Source organism: Amaranthus tricolor, chromosome 3 (assembly GCF_026212465.1).
Source record: "Amaranthus tricolor cultivar Red isolate AtriRed21 chromosome 3, ASM2621246v1, whole genome shotgun sequence".
In the NCBI taxonomy this organism is placed as follows: domain Eukaryota; kingdom Viridiplantae; phylum Streptophyta; class Magnoliopsida; order Caryophyllales; family Amaranthaceae; genus Amaranthus; species Amaranthus tricolor.
In genome coordinates this window covers 8,356,495-8,375,084 of record NC_080049.1, presented here as the reverse complement: position 1 = coordinate 8,375,084, position 18,590 = coordinate 8,356,495, and the positions used below count along the sequence as shown (strand labels likewise).

General features: G+C 30.2%; 1 protein-coding gene across 3 annotated transcripts; it reads right to left on the bottom strand.

Moving 5' to 3' along the window:
• Positions 1–2,148: 2,148 nt before the first annotated feature.
• LOC130809439 (protein SPA1-RELATED 4) lies at positions 2,149–10,429 on the bottom strand. Of its 3 annotated transcripts, XM_057675223.1 has the most exons (8): positions 10,119–10,429; positions 8,161–9,352; positions 7,582–7,739; positions 4,345–5,290; positions 4,010–4,156; positions 3,561–3,872; positions 2,976–3,035; positions 2,149–2,643 (listed from the first exon to the last, which is right to left on the bottom strand). In XM_057675223.1, the coding sequence occupies exons 2-8, from the start codon at positions 9,007–9,009 to the stop codon at positions 2,455–2,457; spliced, it is 2,661 nt and encodes an 886-aa protein (XP_057531206.1). In that variant the 5' UTR covers positions 9,010–9,352; positions 10,119–10,429; the 3' UTR covers positions 2,149–2,454. The 3 variants fall into 3 exon arrangements, with proteins under 3 accessions (XP_057531206.1, XP_057531209.1, XP_057531207.1); XM_057675226.1 differs by lacking the exon at positions 10,119–10,429 and having other exon boundaries at positions 8,217–8,347; XM_057675224.1 differs by lacking the exons at positions 2,149–2,643; positions 2,976–3,035 and having other exon boundaries at positions 3,609–3,872; positions 3,964–4,156; positions 10,119–10,293.
• Between the last annotated feature and the right edge of the window lie 8,161 nt (positions 10,430–18,590).

Below are 18,590 nucleotides of genomic sequence, written 5' to 3'. Positions count from 1 at the left end.
TTTAACTACAAAATTATGATTCTTGACCATAGTACAGTTTGCGGTCTGGTCTAGTCTGAAAATTAAAAAAAAGAGACTAGACCATAAACCATAATTTAATTTGAAGAAAAAGACCAAACCATTTAAACCGTAGACCAGACCAAATACTAAAATTCCGATTTGGTCCGATTTGATTTACGGTACATACCGAACTTTGTTCAGTCCTAATGATACAAATGAAACTCAATTATATTCTTGTACTTCATCTAAAACCTAAATCCTAATTTCTAATTATTGCAATATTAATTTCACTGTGTGAAGGGTTTTCACCTTCTGAGGGTAAATTGACCGCTTTTCTTTAGTATTCTCTCTCAAGGGAGTACAAGTATGGATTGTTCATCACCTTCTCTCACCCAAGTTTTGTTTTTTAGTGGAATATTGGGTTGATGATGATGATGCAATATTAATTCCACTACATTATCAAACTTGTTGAATTTTTGAGAATTATGAATTAACCTGATGATTAAAACATCATTTTTACTCTCGTAACAGAAATTCAATTCTCACTATCTATAACTTAAAACCAAAAACCTAAATCCTAATTTCTAATAATTGCAATTCTAATTCCATGCCCTATGGTCCTACACTATCAAACTTGAATTTTTTAATTATGAATTAACCTGATGATCAAAACATCTTTTTTTTTTACTTCTGTAACAGAAATTTAATTCTCACAAATCATAACAAGAATTTTTCTCTCTTCCTTGCCTACATAGATTCTTTCATCTATCCCTAAATAAAAAAAATATTTTTTGACAAACACCTTTTGTTTATAAAATATACTTTTAGGTTAATTAATGACAAATCTTGAATAATTTTTATAGGAACATCAACTTTTAAATTGAAGTACTCCCTTCGTTTTTATTTAATGTTTTTATTTTCCATTTTAGACCGTTTTATTTGTTGTTTTCTCAAAAAAAGCTTTTTATATTATTTATATTATATTTTGTTGAAATAATTAGCATTAGTAATCCTACTTTTGATTTTTTTTAATGTTTATGATTTTCATATATTTTTTACTAACTTTTTTTTTAATATCTTTATAATGCTTATGGTCTTCACGTGTTTTCTAAAACTTTATTTTAACATTTTTTAAAATATTTGTGGTTCTCATTTTTTTCTATAACTTTATTCTATATATTTTTAATAATTATGATCCCTATTTTTTCTCAATTAACTTTATTATTGATCAATAAAATAATATATTTAGTTATCAACCATCTTAAAAAATGTAAGTTTTCTAATTCTCTTGAATATTTTTTATAAGAACATCAAACAGAAATGAAAATAGTCTAGTTTAGCATGATAAATGAAAACTTGAATAATAAAAGACAATTTCTTTAGAGGGAGTAGCCCGGATCGCCAATGTGAAAATCTATCATTGTAAAAGTAAAATTATTTTATTTTATAGTAGAATAATAAATAAAAGTGTCGCTTATTAGATTATTATTATTATTATTATTATTATTATTATTATTATTATTATTATTATTATTATTATTATTCACTATTATATATATATATATATATATATATATATACATATATATATATATATATACATATATATATATATATATACATATATATATATATATACACACACATAAATTTAGATTATTATTTTATATAAAATTTAAAAAGAATAAATTGCAAATTACAGCATTCAAGCCAAATTACAGAATTTCGATCATTTTAGTAGTCGGAATTTTAGGTTAAGTAATCAAAGTTATGTGATTTGGCTTATATTGTAGATTTTAATACTTTAATGATTGTAATTCACAAAAAAATAAATATTAAGACTGAAATTCACAAAAATCCAAAATTAAAAAATTGTAATCACAAACTATTAATATTTAATACACATTAAATGTATTGAGATATCAATAATTTTTACTTTGTAGTCATCTTTTTAATCTCTACTAAAATTTTCTTAACCTTTAATAAAAAAAAAATCAAAATTCACCAATCTTAACAAAGTCAAGCAACATGAGCAACAATTAGGACTCCAACAACGTTAACGTTAAAATTTTCTCCTTCCCACAACCTACATGTAATAAAAAACAAAAATTCCTGCATCAAAATGACACCTTAAAAATAAGGATACTATTTGAAGATAAATCAAATTTAGAGCTATAAAAAGGTTATACATGGGCTTGATGAACTTGCCCATTAATTCTTTTAGTACCTAAAATATTTATTTACAGCAATTAATATATGTTTCACACATCAGATCTCTGAACTAATATCAAAATTGTATAATGGTTAATCCTTCCCAGCCCCCCTCAATAATTTACCAGCATCTTACTCAAGAATACAATCAATCATTCGACATGAATTCATTTTGGAGGAACTCGATCCTATAAATTCCCCTATACATCTATAATCTTAACCATCCATTTGTGTTCCGAAGAATCATACCATTTCCAGTAACTTAACATCTCCGGTGGAGTTTGCAGCGACCAGCATAGATGACTGCCCTCGCCAACATACAGAAGAGATGAACTGTGCAGTGTCGTCTGTCTCGTTGCCCGAAAGTGGATCTATACTGTTGAATTTATACGAAAGCGCTGGCATTGGAAATGCTTTGTGATAGATGAATACCTGTTCATTGCGCACCACACACATTCTTAGTAAAACACGTCTGGCACGATGCATGGTGAGCAACAAGTGAAATATTCATACGTATAAAGGCTTAATAATCAAGGGAAATTAGTTCGATTCAGTTGGGTATTCTTAGATGACATATGAAAGCATAGAGAAGTACTCCCTCCATCCCATTGAGATTGCAACATTCACTCGAAAGCTCTTACATAGATTTGCGTAATGTTGCAATGTCAATGAGACAGATGAGTACATCTTGTTGCTTGATCGTGAAATTTATAAATGAAAGCAGTTAATACTGTGACCCCAGCAATTTATCAAATTTATATTACCTCATTTGTTTCGGAACCTGTGGCAATGTACCCATCTGATACCGAGAGACCCACGAAGTTCTGAAAGCAAGAAAGCCACGAGCAGCAGCATAGAGAAAACAGTTAATACATGGGCCAACAAGAGTTCCAATAAAAATTTATGCAGTTTAACATTATAATATGTCAACAAAATTCAATAATCAACAGTAGATATTTCTTTTTTCTTCGCGATCTTCCACGATATGTATTATGTCAACAACAAAAAAGATACCAGAGGCTTGATCCCAAAAGATACTTCTTTATGTCCCGTGAAGGAAATTTTTTGTTTACTACTATAGTACAATATGCAAGCTAATAATCTCTTGTGTCGAAGATATTATTAACCTCTAAAGTCATACGGTGCAGCATTCTAGTTATCTTTCACGGCTAAGACAATTGGAGCTTCAACAGGACTAATATACAATCTAGATGCATAACCAAAGGGTAACAGATAAGTTTTTAAGCACCCAACAGAAGATAACATAGCTGTTGGCACAAGCTTAAATGTTTAGCAGGGAAAAAGTGCAAACTAAACATATTTGGAAAATCACTCAAGTACATATATACCTTTACATTGGTGTGTCCCGTAAATGACTGCAGAGGGCCCTCAATGACCCGAGATGCACACAACGACAAGTCCCAAAGCTTGAGTGTACTATCAGTTGATGCAGACACTAGATTGACGGAATCCACAAACTTGATGTAGCTTACTGTTTTGTTGTGCCCGATCAATGTGCATAAAGGCAATCTAGGATTCCGCAGATCATAGTAGTAGATTCTGTGGTCTGCTGAACCAAATGCAAGTGTCCGGCCAGAATCCGTGGGAAACTGAACGCAGCAGACATTGGCTTTTGTTTTGATGGTTCCGATGCTTGCACCCTGCAGCGACATCCCATGTGAGAGAGAAACAAATCATCAAAACGGCAGGACATTGAACTGTTTAGCGACAATAACTAGATAACAACAGTACGTTTAGTGTCAAAGCTGACAGCCACCAAATGCAGAAATAGAATTGCCTGATTGATACTCCAGAGCTTAACTGAACCGTCGTCGCTTCCACTTGCCAGTAGCGTTGGATCTGCTGATGAGAAATCAACAGACCAGACTCTCCTTTCATGCTCTTTGAGTTCCGTAAAAACTTGGCTCCTCGCAGCATCCCATACCTGCACATTTTGCAAGATGTATCAGAAGAAACAACTTAACCAGTTGAAAAGATCATGCAGTACGTTGCTATAATAGGATCGTATGATAAATTCATCTTATATCCAATTATGAAGTGTTGGGACAATATCATGGTTGATTACAGGTCTGGAGTATCAATACTCGATAATTTTTTTCAGTATCAACCAACCTGCACTACGCCTTCAAAATTACTTGATGCAATCTGGCTTTTAATGTAGCTATTCCAGCAAATGCTACTGAGCTTTGAACGACAAGCCATTTCAACAACGGGGTAATGAATATCACGATCTCCGCTTAAGATGGCATCACACTCAAATACTTTGATCTTCTTATTAACCCCAGCTGTCGCGAAAAACTCTCCATCACGATCAAAACTGACGGAGCATACCAGGTTGGAAGAATTTAAGAGATCCCCTTGTTTCAAGTCTGCTTTCACATTCAATTTAGTAAATGACAGATACTTGCATAAACCGTCAAGAAAGGGACTTATCCATCCACTTTCTCCAGTATTACTTCTATGTTCCTTTGATAATGACACACTTGAGCTTTTTTCCGTTAAAACTGCAGATCCTCTACTATTGCTGCTAAGTTGAGAATGGCCACCCACTGGTTTCATTGACATCCTGACTGGCCTATGCCTCGTCAATAGATAGGCTAACTCAAGTTTCTTAAAGTTTTTAATTAATCTCGAGTTCTTTGAAAGTAAACTTTCTTGATTATTTTCATTTTGATCAATACTAGTCTTCAGAACGTCATGTATTTGAGTTCCCTGTCTGTTGTGATCTGTTGCATCCAAATTCCATGATGTTCCAAGTTCAACAGTTTTACTTTTAGGGAGATCTGTTGGTGACTGACGAATCCTCTCCGAGCCTACATATGTGCATCCCTTCTCCTTTAGAGCCTTTTGTTTATTTACAATTTCTTCAATATCAGAAGACAAAAAAGAAATCATATTATGCAACTTATTAGCAGCATCTTGTGTTGCTTGTCGCATGAGCATAAGCAACTCTAGCAACAGTTCCTGTTCTTCTATCTTATCCCTCAATTCTATTGCAGCTTCACGTTCATCAATATCATCCCTGGGTTCATTAAGGAACTCACTCTGCAGAAGGTCACTGAAATCAACAAAAGAAAGACGACGGATCAATTATTGTTGTACCGCTATATGCTATGGCTCTTCATTCAAATCCATATTGCAAGGCTCTAGTACAAAATGAGACTTATACCCCCCCTCCCCCCAAACACACACACACACGCATAAACAAAGCCCCTCCAATAAAAAAGGAGAAGAAAACAAACAGGTGATCACATAATAAACCAGACCCATCAATTCTTGATCGACATCCCCTAGTATAAAAACAGAAAACATATTCTTGCGGCCTTAGATCATGTCTAGCTTCGTTACCGCAAATAGAAAAACCCACGAATATTTTTGAGATTTCTGTCAGCAGAAGGTAAAATGATCAAAATGCCCTCGAACAGAATAATGAATGTAAAATATTTAATGTACATGTGTCACTCGTTGTGGGTACCGACTCTTGGAGAGTTAGAGTACATTTCCCAAAGCCTGTAATAAGGCCTGGCATTCTGACAATTGGGGTAGGAAATCCTTATCGATCTAACTCTCTTTCTCTACTTTCTCTCTCCCATGTCATAAGATATACTAACTTACACGTCAAAGGGGCTTAATCTGAAACCCTTCACAGTAACCCTTACCTTGCCTATGCAGATGAGTCTCTATTATCAGACTAGTACGGGAGCTTTAAATGCTTCAAATTTCCCTACCTTTTATAATAGTTTTTTGTATTTCCCTACCTTGTATAAATTCTTGTAGAATCTTGTAACCAAAAACACATCAAATTCATTTCATGAAGAACCAAATTTAGAGTTCAACTGATTTAAGACGAACCGGTCCTTGAAAACTTACCTTTAGTAGCTTCATTGATGTTACTTACATCCATAAATAAGATAATTGCATGTGGAGACCCTCAATTTTATAAAACACAAAGCTTCCAAATACACAAAAATTTACCGATGCCAATAAGCACACTCCATAGATAGCATAACATGTGGCAATGTGCAATATTTGCCCAAGCAAGATGCTCGGAGGTCAGGATAACAAAAGATAATACGGCCAGTGTGGAGATTTTATCGGAGGGGGAAGGGAGGTGGGAAAGATTTCACTCAAAATATATGGTCGTTATAGTCGACAGTTTTTTAAATTATCCATATCCCTGATTTATTCCACTATAATGGTAACATTTCAAATAATATGATCACAATATCATTACAGCATGTTAAATTGGCAAAGCAGCTAAATGTCCACAAACGGAGAAAAGCTTTAGAAGGGAAAATATTGAATAATGCGTTGATACAAAATAAGTAACAAAAAAGGAAAACTTAACTGAGCTCTTTAACATAAAATGTGCATTAGAAAATTGGTCACCTTGGAGTGGTAGCTAAAATCAACTCTACAAACTTTTAGTTTCTTTAGATGCAACGGTTGACCATATTATGTGAAAGCTATATTGGTTAAATACAAAGATTAGGAGGAAGCAGTGTAACATAATTCGCTTTTTGATTCGCAATTCGCTCAAAATGTCCCTAAAATAGCCCAAAACCGACCATAATTCGCTTTTTTTATTTGCGATTTACAAGGAGATTAGTAAATCATGTGACAGTGGGAGGAATAATTACTTTGTCAGAATATAGAGTTACAACATCAAAATTATATAACTTGAAAACTTTAAAAAACTTCTCGCATCCCAACATAAACTTCATGATAGACTTTTGCAGGCTTTACAAAGTTCTATTGAATGTCAATATAATAACTGAAAGTGAACGAAGCAAGAAAACAAGAGAGTGTAACAATAAATAGCAAAAAAGTGTTGATGTGATTATGAGAAAATCGTAACAATTTGATTTCAAGTTAAGCTCAAAAGCAATTTGTAGTGTCTCTTCTTTGAGCTTTAAATTTTAATGCGATCATAGAGATATAAACGCAAATTAATATCAAATTTGCAATCAATTCTATGTATCTTCATATTATGCTCGATAAATTTGCTTTCATAAAATAATCCAAGGGAGCAATATATTTAATTTTTTTGACTTTTACTTGAAGTTGAAAATTGAAGTGTTCTAATTTTTCTAACACCAAAATATCGTATTTGTGGAAGGACGGTGGCAGTAATTTCTACAATATTTAGCAAAAAGAAAATACTTGTCGTAGACAAAAATTCAAGCAATGCAATAAACGTCAAATGTGGCCTATTTGTGGGGAAAAACAGAAGTAAATGGAATGCGTGAATTCCATAAACGGAGCTACTACACAAAGAAACATCCATTCGTAGTTTCGTACTGAGGGAATAAAAAGCAATACAAAATAGGAAATTTAATAAGTATTTACCCCGTTTTTGGCCGACTACATGGGTCTGGATGCAATAACCACAAGCAAAACGAAGCTTCTTTAGGCCATTTCAGCAAAAGTTCTGGGGGAAGAACTCGATGCCGTAAACTAGACATTGTTCCACTCTTTTCTTTGATGGAGCTAAACGTGCAAAATAACTGTTTCATCAGATTTTCAACATTAGCTTCTTCCTCTCTTGCTTTCTCAACAAAATTCCTCAATCTAGAAATAGTTGTCACATTCATTTTTTCATAATGTGCATATAAAAATCTCGCCTTTGTTTAAAAACTAACACTATATGATCCCACTTCTCAAAATCCACCTACTTAAATTGAATGATGTAGAGATCATAATATAACCATACTATAACAATAAATCTTTTATAAATTCATATCTACGTGGGATTGGAACAATGCGACGACTATTTCAAGATTGAGTATGATCTACGTTATATTCGCGTTGTAGAGCAAAAGGAAGTGGAGTAATACAGAACATAAATTCCAAGGTGAAAACAATATAGCAGCAAAAACCTAAGACAAGGGAGATTCGTTGGAATGCAATGACACCATATTTACGGACCTCAAAAAGAAGAACACCTAAACGGTAAATATCTGAAGCACAGGAACATGGAGCACCTGCAATCTCCTCTGGACTAGTATACCAATTCGTTTCCATTAGCAAAATTTCCTTCATAGGGAAAGACTGTTTTTCTCCAGCTTTTTTGGAGCTTCTAGCATCTTTAGTTTCACACCAACCTTTCTCTTCTACTAACACTAAATCAGTTGCGTGAGTCGAATGTGACTTTGAGCCACTCGTATCTGGTATCTGTTCGCTTTCTTTATGTCCCGACCCACTTTTCCTCTCAAGTTGTTCATCGGGTTGGGAAGACGATGGCTGTTTCGTCTCCGTATTTTGGACATCCACCCCATCCTCTGAGGAATCCGATCCTGAATCTGAACAAGACGCAGACTCAATGAAAGACACATGGTTGAAGGAAGACATTATGAAGCACGAAGGGCGCACATTGATAAGAACAATTCCCTGAGCATGCGCGGTGCTAACAATTTCAACAACCTGCCTAAATATATGCAAAGATTCAATCGCATCAACACTGCGTTCCGGGTTGTCTAGCCACTGTCTCAAGCTGATATCACCCCATTCTATGCTGCGAATTACAGAATCCAATACGATCTCATCCTCTGATACGCCGGATGCACCCAAACGGTTCCTCAGATAGTCACTAGGAGCCTCCGCGAAATCATCCCTTGACCTCCGCCCACCGCCAAATATGGAGTTGCGTGATGCATCCGTTGATAAGCTCTGTCTACTTGCATGGAGCAGCCTCAGATTCCTTTCTGAAGATGCAGAAATATCCAATCCTCTCGAACTTGTGGACTTCAACCAACCAGTATCAGACGAACCTTCCATTGTCAATCAGTAATTACCACATCCAGACCAGAATAAAAACAACTTCCAAAACATAACAAAATTTCCTAAAGTATGTGTTCATCTTCACCTCCGTCCAAAATGCAAGACGACCAACATAGAAACTACTAACTTTCGCTCTTTGAACCTCCAAAATCTTGCGATGTTTAGCATTATTAAAACATATGAAAATGAGAAATTCAAGATTTTGTGTGTCAACTCAGGTGTATCAGTCTCTCAGCAAATGGCTTGAGATTCAAATGAATTTATCGGACCACAAGAAACAACTCTCTTATAGCCAAAAAGTTTGCACAAGGATAATATTCAATGACCTCTTCACAAATTCCTAAATGAAAAGGGACAATCATATGTCAGATAACTACTGTATAACAAAAAAAGCCATTTATGGATTTCTAGGAAAACAAACTACATAGTGACATTACTTGTATAGCAAAAAATGACAATAAGAAAGTATTTCATGTTTCGTCCTTCACAAACAGCACAAAAATGTTCAAGACGACTTGTGTCATGATGACAAAGTGAGGAAGAAGATGCAAAAAAAAGCATCACCTATGAAGCTAGACAGCACCCTACATATGATTGTTGAATCTCTTGAAAGTATTAAAAATTCCTTCACAATCCATAAATCAAAAGCTTAACACAGGAATCAAGATCATTCAGTTAACCTAGAAAATAATGCCAATGATCACCCATATGACCACAATTTTAAATTATTTTGTACAATCTCATTTCTTTCCCAATTCCCACTATATATAATCCATTTTCACATAAAAGGCCAACTTTTCTTATCAAAATTGAGAAGAAAACTACAGTTGGGCACCATTTAAACTAGAAATAATAGGTATTAGTGCAACAGCAGAAAAAATTAACAACCCACAAAATCAACAACATTCATGATTCATATCAAGGATTTTCTAGCAATTACCCACTAAAAGTATGAATCTTTAAAAATGCAAGAATCATACTTTAACTAAAACAAAAAACCCAGAAAAACCCATCAAGGGTTTCATAAATACAGATAACATTCATATCATGCTGCCATTTTAATTACTTAAATCTTTGATTTTTCTCAAAGAAAAGAAGAGACTAACCAAAGCAGTAAGAGCAGAGCAGGGATAAGATGGGCAGGAAGAATAAAAACCTGAAAAAGGAAAAACCAATAAACAACACAAAACACACCAACTTAAACCAATGAGCAGAGCATCACAACCTCATAATTTCGTCTAAAAACCAACCCTTTTTTTTCACAGGAAAAAGGTACCAAACAAAATCAATCCACATAAAAACGTGGACCATCTATTTTCTACACCACAAAAAAACTGATAAAAATAAACACTTTATGAGGAATAGAACAAATTTTTAATAATAAATAAAAATAAAAAATAGTGAAAAAGAAGAAGACGCTTTCATTGGGTATGCGTAGACCGTAAAAGTACAATTTTCTCACTTCTGAATTATACTTGAGGGCCACACTAACTTGATTGGCTTATTTGTTTACCCACCTACGTGGTAATGGTACGGGCATCATCAAATAAACGATTGGGATGCTTGATAATGACCATAAAATTTAACTTATTTTAGAAACTTATTTTAGATCGAATATATACTTAAATGATTAAACTATAAAGTTCGGAGAATTAATTCCTTAAAATATATTGTTGTAATAAATAAGTTATTTTTAAACAAAATTTTTCTAGCAATATATTTAAAATCAATTGATTAAATTTATTATTATAATCAACTATCAGTTATCATCAGTTTGAAAGTAAATTTAAAAAACATTTCAAATTTTAAACAATATGAGCATTAATTATAATATAGAAATATGTCTCACTTAGTGGTTTAGATTTTCAATTTTATTTTCTTAGAGCTTCAAATATCATTTTCTTTTGTTTTGTTTTCAAATTATTCTCTATTATTTATTTGTTTATATTCTTGTTATCAAGCATTTCAGTGACTATTTTTTAGCTTTTGTCTTCTTTGTTTATTGTTGGGCTTAGAGGAGGATAATGAAATACATTTAATACTAATTATTGTATAAGGCGGTTTTACGGTAAAATGCGCTTCATACATTTGTTAAATAGCTCAATTAATACAATTTATGAGAATTGAATTTAATGTTTTGAGATTGTCTAAGTGTATGATAATCTCTCATAAAAATAGCCTAATATTTAAACTGAGTATATGAGATGAAAAGAGAGATTGATCATTTATAATTCTTAAACCAAATGTTATGAATTGGTGGCTTGGTCATTTCTACATAATATTATAGTATTTACTTTTTCTTTTTTTATACTTTTAGGGGATGTTTGGCACAAGGAAATGAGATTTATAAGATTTTAAGATAAGACTTTTAAGATGAGACTTTTAAGATAAAAAAAACTTATTTCTTATTTGTTATGTTAGAGACTTGGATGAAAATGATAAGAATTAAAGTCTCAACTCAAATACCACCCTACTCTAAAATATTATTGTTGGAGACTTTCATATTTTTTAATCTCATTTCCTATTCTCATTCCCTTTAAACAAACAAAGACTTAAGACTTTTTTTACCCTAAAATCTCATTTTCCTTCTTGAATCACATGTGCCAAACACCCCTTATTTATATTCCTAAATTTAATACTCTTAAAATCCAAAAGTACTATAAAATGTTGACCATAAAATCCTAGGTAAAATTTCTAGTAGTCATACCTTATGAATTGGTAGTTTGGTCATTTTGTACATGAGTTGTTATGCATAGTTTTAAACTTAAAACAACTTTGACTACATATATATTACATATATATTACGCATAGAATTGAAATAAGTTTGGTCTAAATCGTAAATTGAATTAGATTAAATTATTTTTTGCTATTTAATCTGATTTTTAATTTGAACGGTTTGGTTCAGTTTTTTTGTTTAAAAAATACGAGTTCCGATCTGATCTCAATTTTTTATTTTTAAGATCAAAGTAGACAGAAAACCGCACTATAATTGAAAATTATTTTTTTTAATTTTGAATTTAGGTCGCTAACTATGTATTTTGAGATTATTTTATTTAGTGATTGTAGGTGCGAAATATTTACATAAACAAATACAATAATTTAGAAAAAAAACTTCAAAACTTCGAAGCCATAGACCAAACTAGACCATTATAACGATTAACTCTGATCTGATTTGAAAATTTTCCAAAATTGAAAATTTTAATATGATCTGATTTTACTGTTAAAAGCATGCTAAATCAGACAATGTGCACCACTATTAGCTTCACTGAAATAACTTCTCAAATTACCAATTGATATACGTATAGCCGTATAAGTATAGATAAGAGGTTTAGTATTCAATACTCATACCCTTTATAATGAACTGCTGAGCCACAAATTTTGTCATAAAGGAAAGCTATTCTCCAATCTCATATTCCAGGTAATCACAGGCTTGGTTCAACTTGCTAACTGAAATTCTATGATAAATGTGTTTTTTTTTTTTTTACATGTTTAGGCTAAGCTTTTAAATTGGACTAAGCTTTTAAATTGTAGTTTACCTCTTGAAGAAGCTATATTGTTAGTATATTTGTGGTGGTGGCCTAGGTAGAGCCAAGATGTTCATTCGAGCCATCAGGTGGATTTAAATTAGATGTTTTAAGTTGGTTTTAAGATCAAATTTTGTCTCCATGCTTGTTTTTACATAATTGATCATTTATTTTATTTTAATGTCTTTTCATATTGGATTCGGTTACAAAGTAGGATAAGTATCATATTAAAAGGTCTATTTTTAAATGCTTCGTGGTGCAAGGAAATGATTGGAGTAGGGTGGCGCAGGGAAAGGCCGAGGGAAGGGATCGCGCAGGGATAGAGACAATTTATTCAATAAGTATTTTTTCTGTCTTAGTAGATTTGAAGCAAAGAGAAATTGTGAGATTTTTAAGAAATCGTTAATAAATTAAGAGAGAGAATGACCTGTGTAGATGAAATTAAAAAAAAGTGATGAGTTATCGTCCAAAAATAGAAATGATGCAAAATAAATAGGATAAATCAAAGTGACAATTAATGCAAAATAAATGGGACAAAGGGAGTAATGTATTATTTAGACCTTTAAAAGAAAAGTCGTGTAAATGTCATATCTGTAAAATGTAAATAAAAGGTCGAATATTTAAAATAAAATAATCATATAGTGGTCAAATCTTTAAAAATAAACAAAAATTACTACCTTTAAAATTAAACACCAAAAGTGAATCTTTAAAATTAAATTTTCCCATAAATTAAAAATAAATGGGAAATTCTATATGGTAGCATTGAACTTTTATGAAATGCTACTGGTAGCATTTTTGTAAGATTTTTCCACATGGTAGCATCCAATTTATGTCTTATTTACTGCCGTAGCATTTTCTGTAAAATTCTTGTCAATTTCCTTTTAATTAACCATTTTGACATTTCTACCCTTATTAAGTGTTGGTTTTTGTCTTAATAATTTGTCTAAATATTTGAGAGCGTTGATGAATAAAACGGTGAATTAAATGTCAAAATGGTGAACTAAACATTTGAGAGCAAAAAAATGGTTTAGGACAAATTATAAAGAGTTGGTGGGACCATGGTTATTAAAATCACGATTCTGATTTACGATTTTACGATCCAAAAATAAGTGAGCGATTCAAATCGCGGGTAGAATCGTAAGTTGGTAGAATCTTACGATTCTAATTAAAATAAAAGTTGTAGAGGTAGAATTATAACACGATTTTACGATCCTCCGATTTAACGATTCAATTCTACAAATTTATTATTAATTTTTATAAAATTTTCTTATTTACCATCTTTCATTAATTTTTCTTATAATTTAATGATCCATCATCATAATTTTGAAAAATTAAAATTCTTCATTGAAACGAAGATTTGAACTAATTATAAAATATATTTCTATTTCACTCTTAAATATGAAGTGAATGAAACATTAATTAATAAACTAAAACTTTTGAGGTGAATGATTATAACTTTAATAGCAAATTTAAGTTTACTGCAAAATCTTACGATTCTGCGATTCGATTCTACATGCCTGAACGATTTCAAGTAGAATTCCGATTTTAACAACTTTGATAAAGACAACAACCAACACTTATTAAGGGTAAAAACGTCAAAATGGTAAATCAAACGGAAATTGATCAGAATTTAACGGAAAACGCTACGGCAATCAGATAAGATATAAGCTGGATGTTATCATATGAAAAAATCTTATAAAAATAATACTACTAACATTTCATAAAAGTTCCATATTATCATCTAGAATTTTCAAAAATACATCAAAACTAGAATAATTGACTTTTAAATGTGATAAAGAATAAACAAATGCTTTGAAGTTGAAGAGAGGAGCAGTATAATAAGAGTAGAGGATAGCACACTGAAAAGACAATTGTGACCTCAAATTTATCCATAAAAAATGTACTTTATTATTCTAGAAACAATGTATTCACTTACGTGGCTTCTTTACATCCTCTTTCCACCTTCCTGGCTCAATTGACTTTTAAATGTGATAAAGAATAAACAAATGCTTTGAAGTTGAAGAGAGGAGCAGTATAATAAGAGTAGAGGATAGCACACTGAAAAGACAATTGTGACCTCAAATTTATCCATAAAAAATGTACTTTATTATTCTAGAAACAATGTATTCACTTACGTGGCTTCTTTACATCCTCTTTCCACCTTCCTGGCTCATTCAGCTTTTATTCCCTTCCCCCCCCCCCCCCCCCCCCCCCCCCCTCATTATTTGTGTTTCAACAAGTTTCCTCCTAAATGGAGTAAATCCTAATTCACAAAATTCTTACTTCATACCCTCTTTATTAAAAACAAATTTTAAATGGGCTGGGCTATTATTAATAAAAAAAATAATTATTAGAAAAATACGCGCTGTGTAATCCTTTTTGAAATTGGTGTTATAACCTATTAAAGTTAGTATTATAACTTTTTAAAGTTGGTATTATAACCTATTAAAGTTGGTATCTCCAAATAGGTTATAATACCAACTTTAATAGGTTATAACACCAACTCCAAATACCAATTTTAATAGGTTATAATGCCAATTTCAATAGCAACTTATATAGGTTATAAACTCCAATTAGGATCAAACGTACGCGTCAGTTTTTAGATTTTTCACTTTTTTTTTATTTGTTGGGCTTGGGCCTGGGCCTGGGCCTGGAAAGTCGTCTCTTATAAAGACGGTCTCTCAGGAGAGGCGCTGATCTACATGGTACCCCGGTTACCTATATGGCCTTAGCCCAGAACCTATGTGCTATATTGAACTATTTATTTTTTAGAGAAAATTATTTAAAACTACCTTTTCTATACCCTTCTTTGCAAAAAACTACCTTTTGTAAATTTTTTTGCAAAAAACTACCTTATTTAAAGTATTCTTTGCAAAAGACTACCTATTAACGGCTTCTTAGTGTTTGACCGTTGAAACTGACGTTGACCATCACGTGCAAGTCACGTGATGTATTAAAAATTTTTTTTTTTTAAAAAGTAACAATAATAATAATAATAAAAATAATAAAAATAAATAATAATAATAATAATAATAATAATAATAATAATAATAATAATAATAATAATAATAATAATAAAATAATAATAATAATAATAATAATAATAAATTAATAATAATAATAATAATAATAATAATAATAATAATAATGATAATAATAAAAATAATAATAATAATAATAATAATAATAATAATAATATTAATAATAATAATAATAATAATAATAATAGTAATAGTAATATAAAAATAAAAATAAAAGAAATAAAAAAAATAAATAAAATTATAATAAAAATAAAAATAAAAATAAAAATATTAATAATAATAATAATAATAATAATAACAATAATAATAATAATAATAATAATAATAATAATAATAATAATAATAATAATAATAATAATAATAATAATACTAATAAAAATCATAATAAAAAAAATAAAAATAAAAATAAAAATAAAAATAAAATAAAAATAAAAATAAAATAATAATAAAAATAAAAATAAAATAATAATAAAAATAAAATAATAATAAAAATAAAAAAATAATAATAAAAATAAAAATAAAATAAAAATAAAAAAAATAATAATAAAAAATTAATTAAAATAAAATAATAATGATAATAATAATAATAATAATAATAATAATAATAATAATAATAACAACAACAATAATAAGAATATTATTATTAGTATTATTATTATTATTATTATTATTATTATTATTATTATTATTATTATTATTATTATTATTATTATTATTATTTATTTTTATTATTATTATTATTATTATTATTATTATTATTATTATTATTATTATTATTATTATTATTATTAATATTATTATTATTTTTATTTTTATTTATATTATTATTACTTTTATTAATATTAATATTATTTTTTTATTTTTCTTTTTATTTTTTATTTTTAAATTTTATTATTATTATTATTATTATTATTATTATTATTATCATTTATTTTTATTATTTTTATTATTATTATTATTATTGTTACTTTTTAAAAAAAATTTTTTTTTTTAATACATCACGTGACTTGCACGTGATGGTCAACGTCAGTTTCAACGGTCAAACACTAAGAAACCGTTAATAGGTAGTCTTTTGCAAAGAATACTTTAAATAAGGTAGTTTTTTGCAAAAAAATTTACAAAAGGTAGTTTTTTGCAAAGAAGGGTATAGAAAAGGTAGTTTTAAATAATTTTCTCTATTTTTTATTATAGGATATAACTATGTAAGATACTTCCTCCGTTTCATAATACTTGTTACATTTGACTTTTTACGCAATCCAATGTGTTATTTTGATTATATATTGAACAATACATATCTAAAAATTATAAAAATTAATATTATGAAAATATGCGATTAAACGATTCAAACAAAATCTCACTTGACTATATTTTTTCTTACACATTAGCCGTAATATATAAAATAAACTTGAACAATGAATAGTGTCAAAAACTCTTATGTAGCGGGTATTTCAAAACGAAGAAGTATAATTGAGAGAACGTGAAAATGAAACTCAAGATTTTACTTAACAAAGTGTAATTTGCTCTACAACTACGGATAAGTATGGGTTGAATCTGAGTCGATTACAGCTAGACTCAGATTTAGACCCTACTTTTTATTAGACCCCAACCTGAATCCATTGGGTTAGAAACTTTTAAACATAGATCTAGATCCTTAGGGTCTGGTGGGTTTAGTGTCTAATCTGGTTCTAGAATATTTTTTAAAAAAACTATAAAAAACAATATAATATGCAATTTTCGTCAATTAGTATAAAACAATATAATATGCAATTTTCGTCAATTAGTATAAAAAACTATAAAATTATTTAAATACTAAAGAAATCTCATATATGAAATCTTCTAATATTCAAGTTTTTAAAAAGAAATTTTTATCAAGTCTTTTAATTTTTAAAGTACAAATAAAACAACTATATTTCAATTTACATAAACATACAAAGTTTAAAATCAAACAAACAAATACATGTAATAGTTTTTTATATAACTTTTTTTTAAAAAAAATATACAACAATGGATATCTGGGTCGACTCTAGATCTTAAAAGTGTGGACCCTGATCCAGATCTAAACCCTAAGATTATTGATCCAGATTCGATTCGGACCCTTAAAGATCCAAAGATAAGTGATCTATACAAGAATTAGGATCGAATCAGGTCTAGAACTTTAGAGCTTAAGACTAGGCCAATTCAACATGTCGAATAAGGGTCGGGTTGGGCTGGGCCTTACAAAAAATAGAAACGGGCCCATCAAGCCCAATTTGGCATGACCCGACCCGTTTATCTTATTTCTTCAATCAAATTTTCCATTGTGAGTGTTTTTTGTTCAAAAGTTTCATTAATAAATCAAAGAGAGAAATTTTGTGAAACTAAACCGCTGCTTCAATAAAACTATCATGTACTACTTTTGATCACTCAACTAGTGGGGATTATATCTAGTTTCGGTAGTACATTTGCAATTAAAAAGTCAAACATAAGTGAAACTGATACTACTTGGGTTCATATCCAGAATTGCTTAGCAAGGAGTACAAAACACTGATGGAAAAGTAAATCATATAGCAATTGTATTTTCAGCAACAATCAGAACATTCCACACAAAAGCACAACAAAAGCAGCAGGTGATGTCATTAGCTATAGAACCCTTATTCAGTCTATATTCTTTTATATTAATAAAATTCTTATTCAGTCCAACCCTTTTAAAACCCTCATAATTAGAATTTTTGAAAAAGGTGAGCGAAAAAAAAAAATTTAATTGAATAAACTATTACTCAAATTTTTTCTAAAACTAAGCGTGAAAACCCCAGACCTATGGTTTGGAGCTGTTCGCAGTTACTAACTGCGAACAGGTTAAAAAAGACAAAATAGCTGTTCGCAGTTAGTAACTGCGAACAGCAAAAAGACAAAATAACTGTTCGCAGTTACTAACTGCGAACAGCTATTTGACCTAGAAAAAAAAAAATTTTTTTTTTTGCTGTTCGCAGTTAGTAACTGCGAACAGCTATTTTGTCTTTTTTGACCTGTTCGC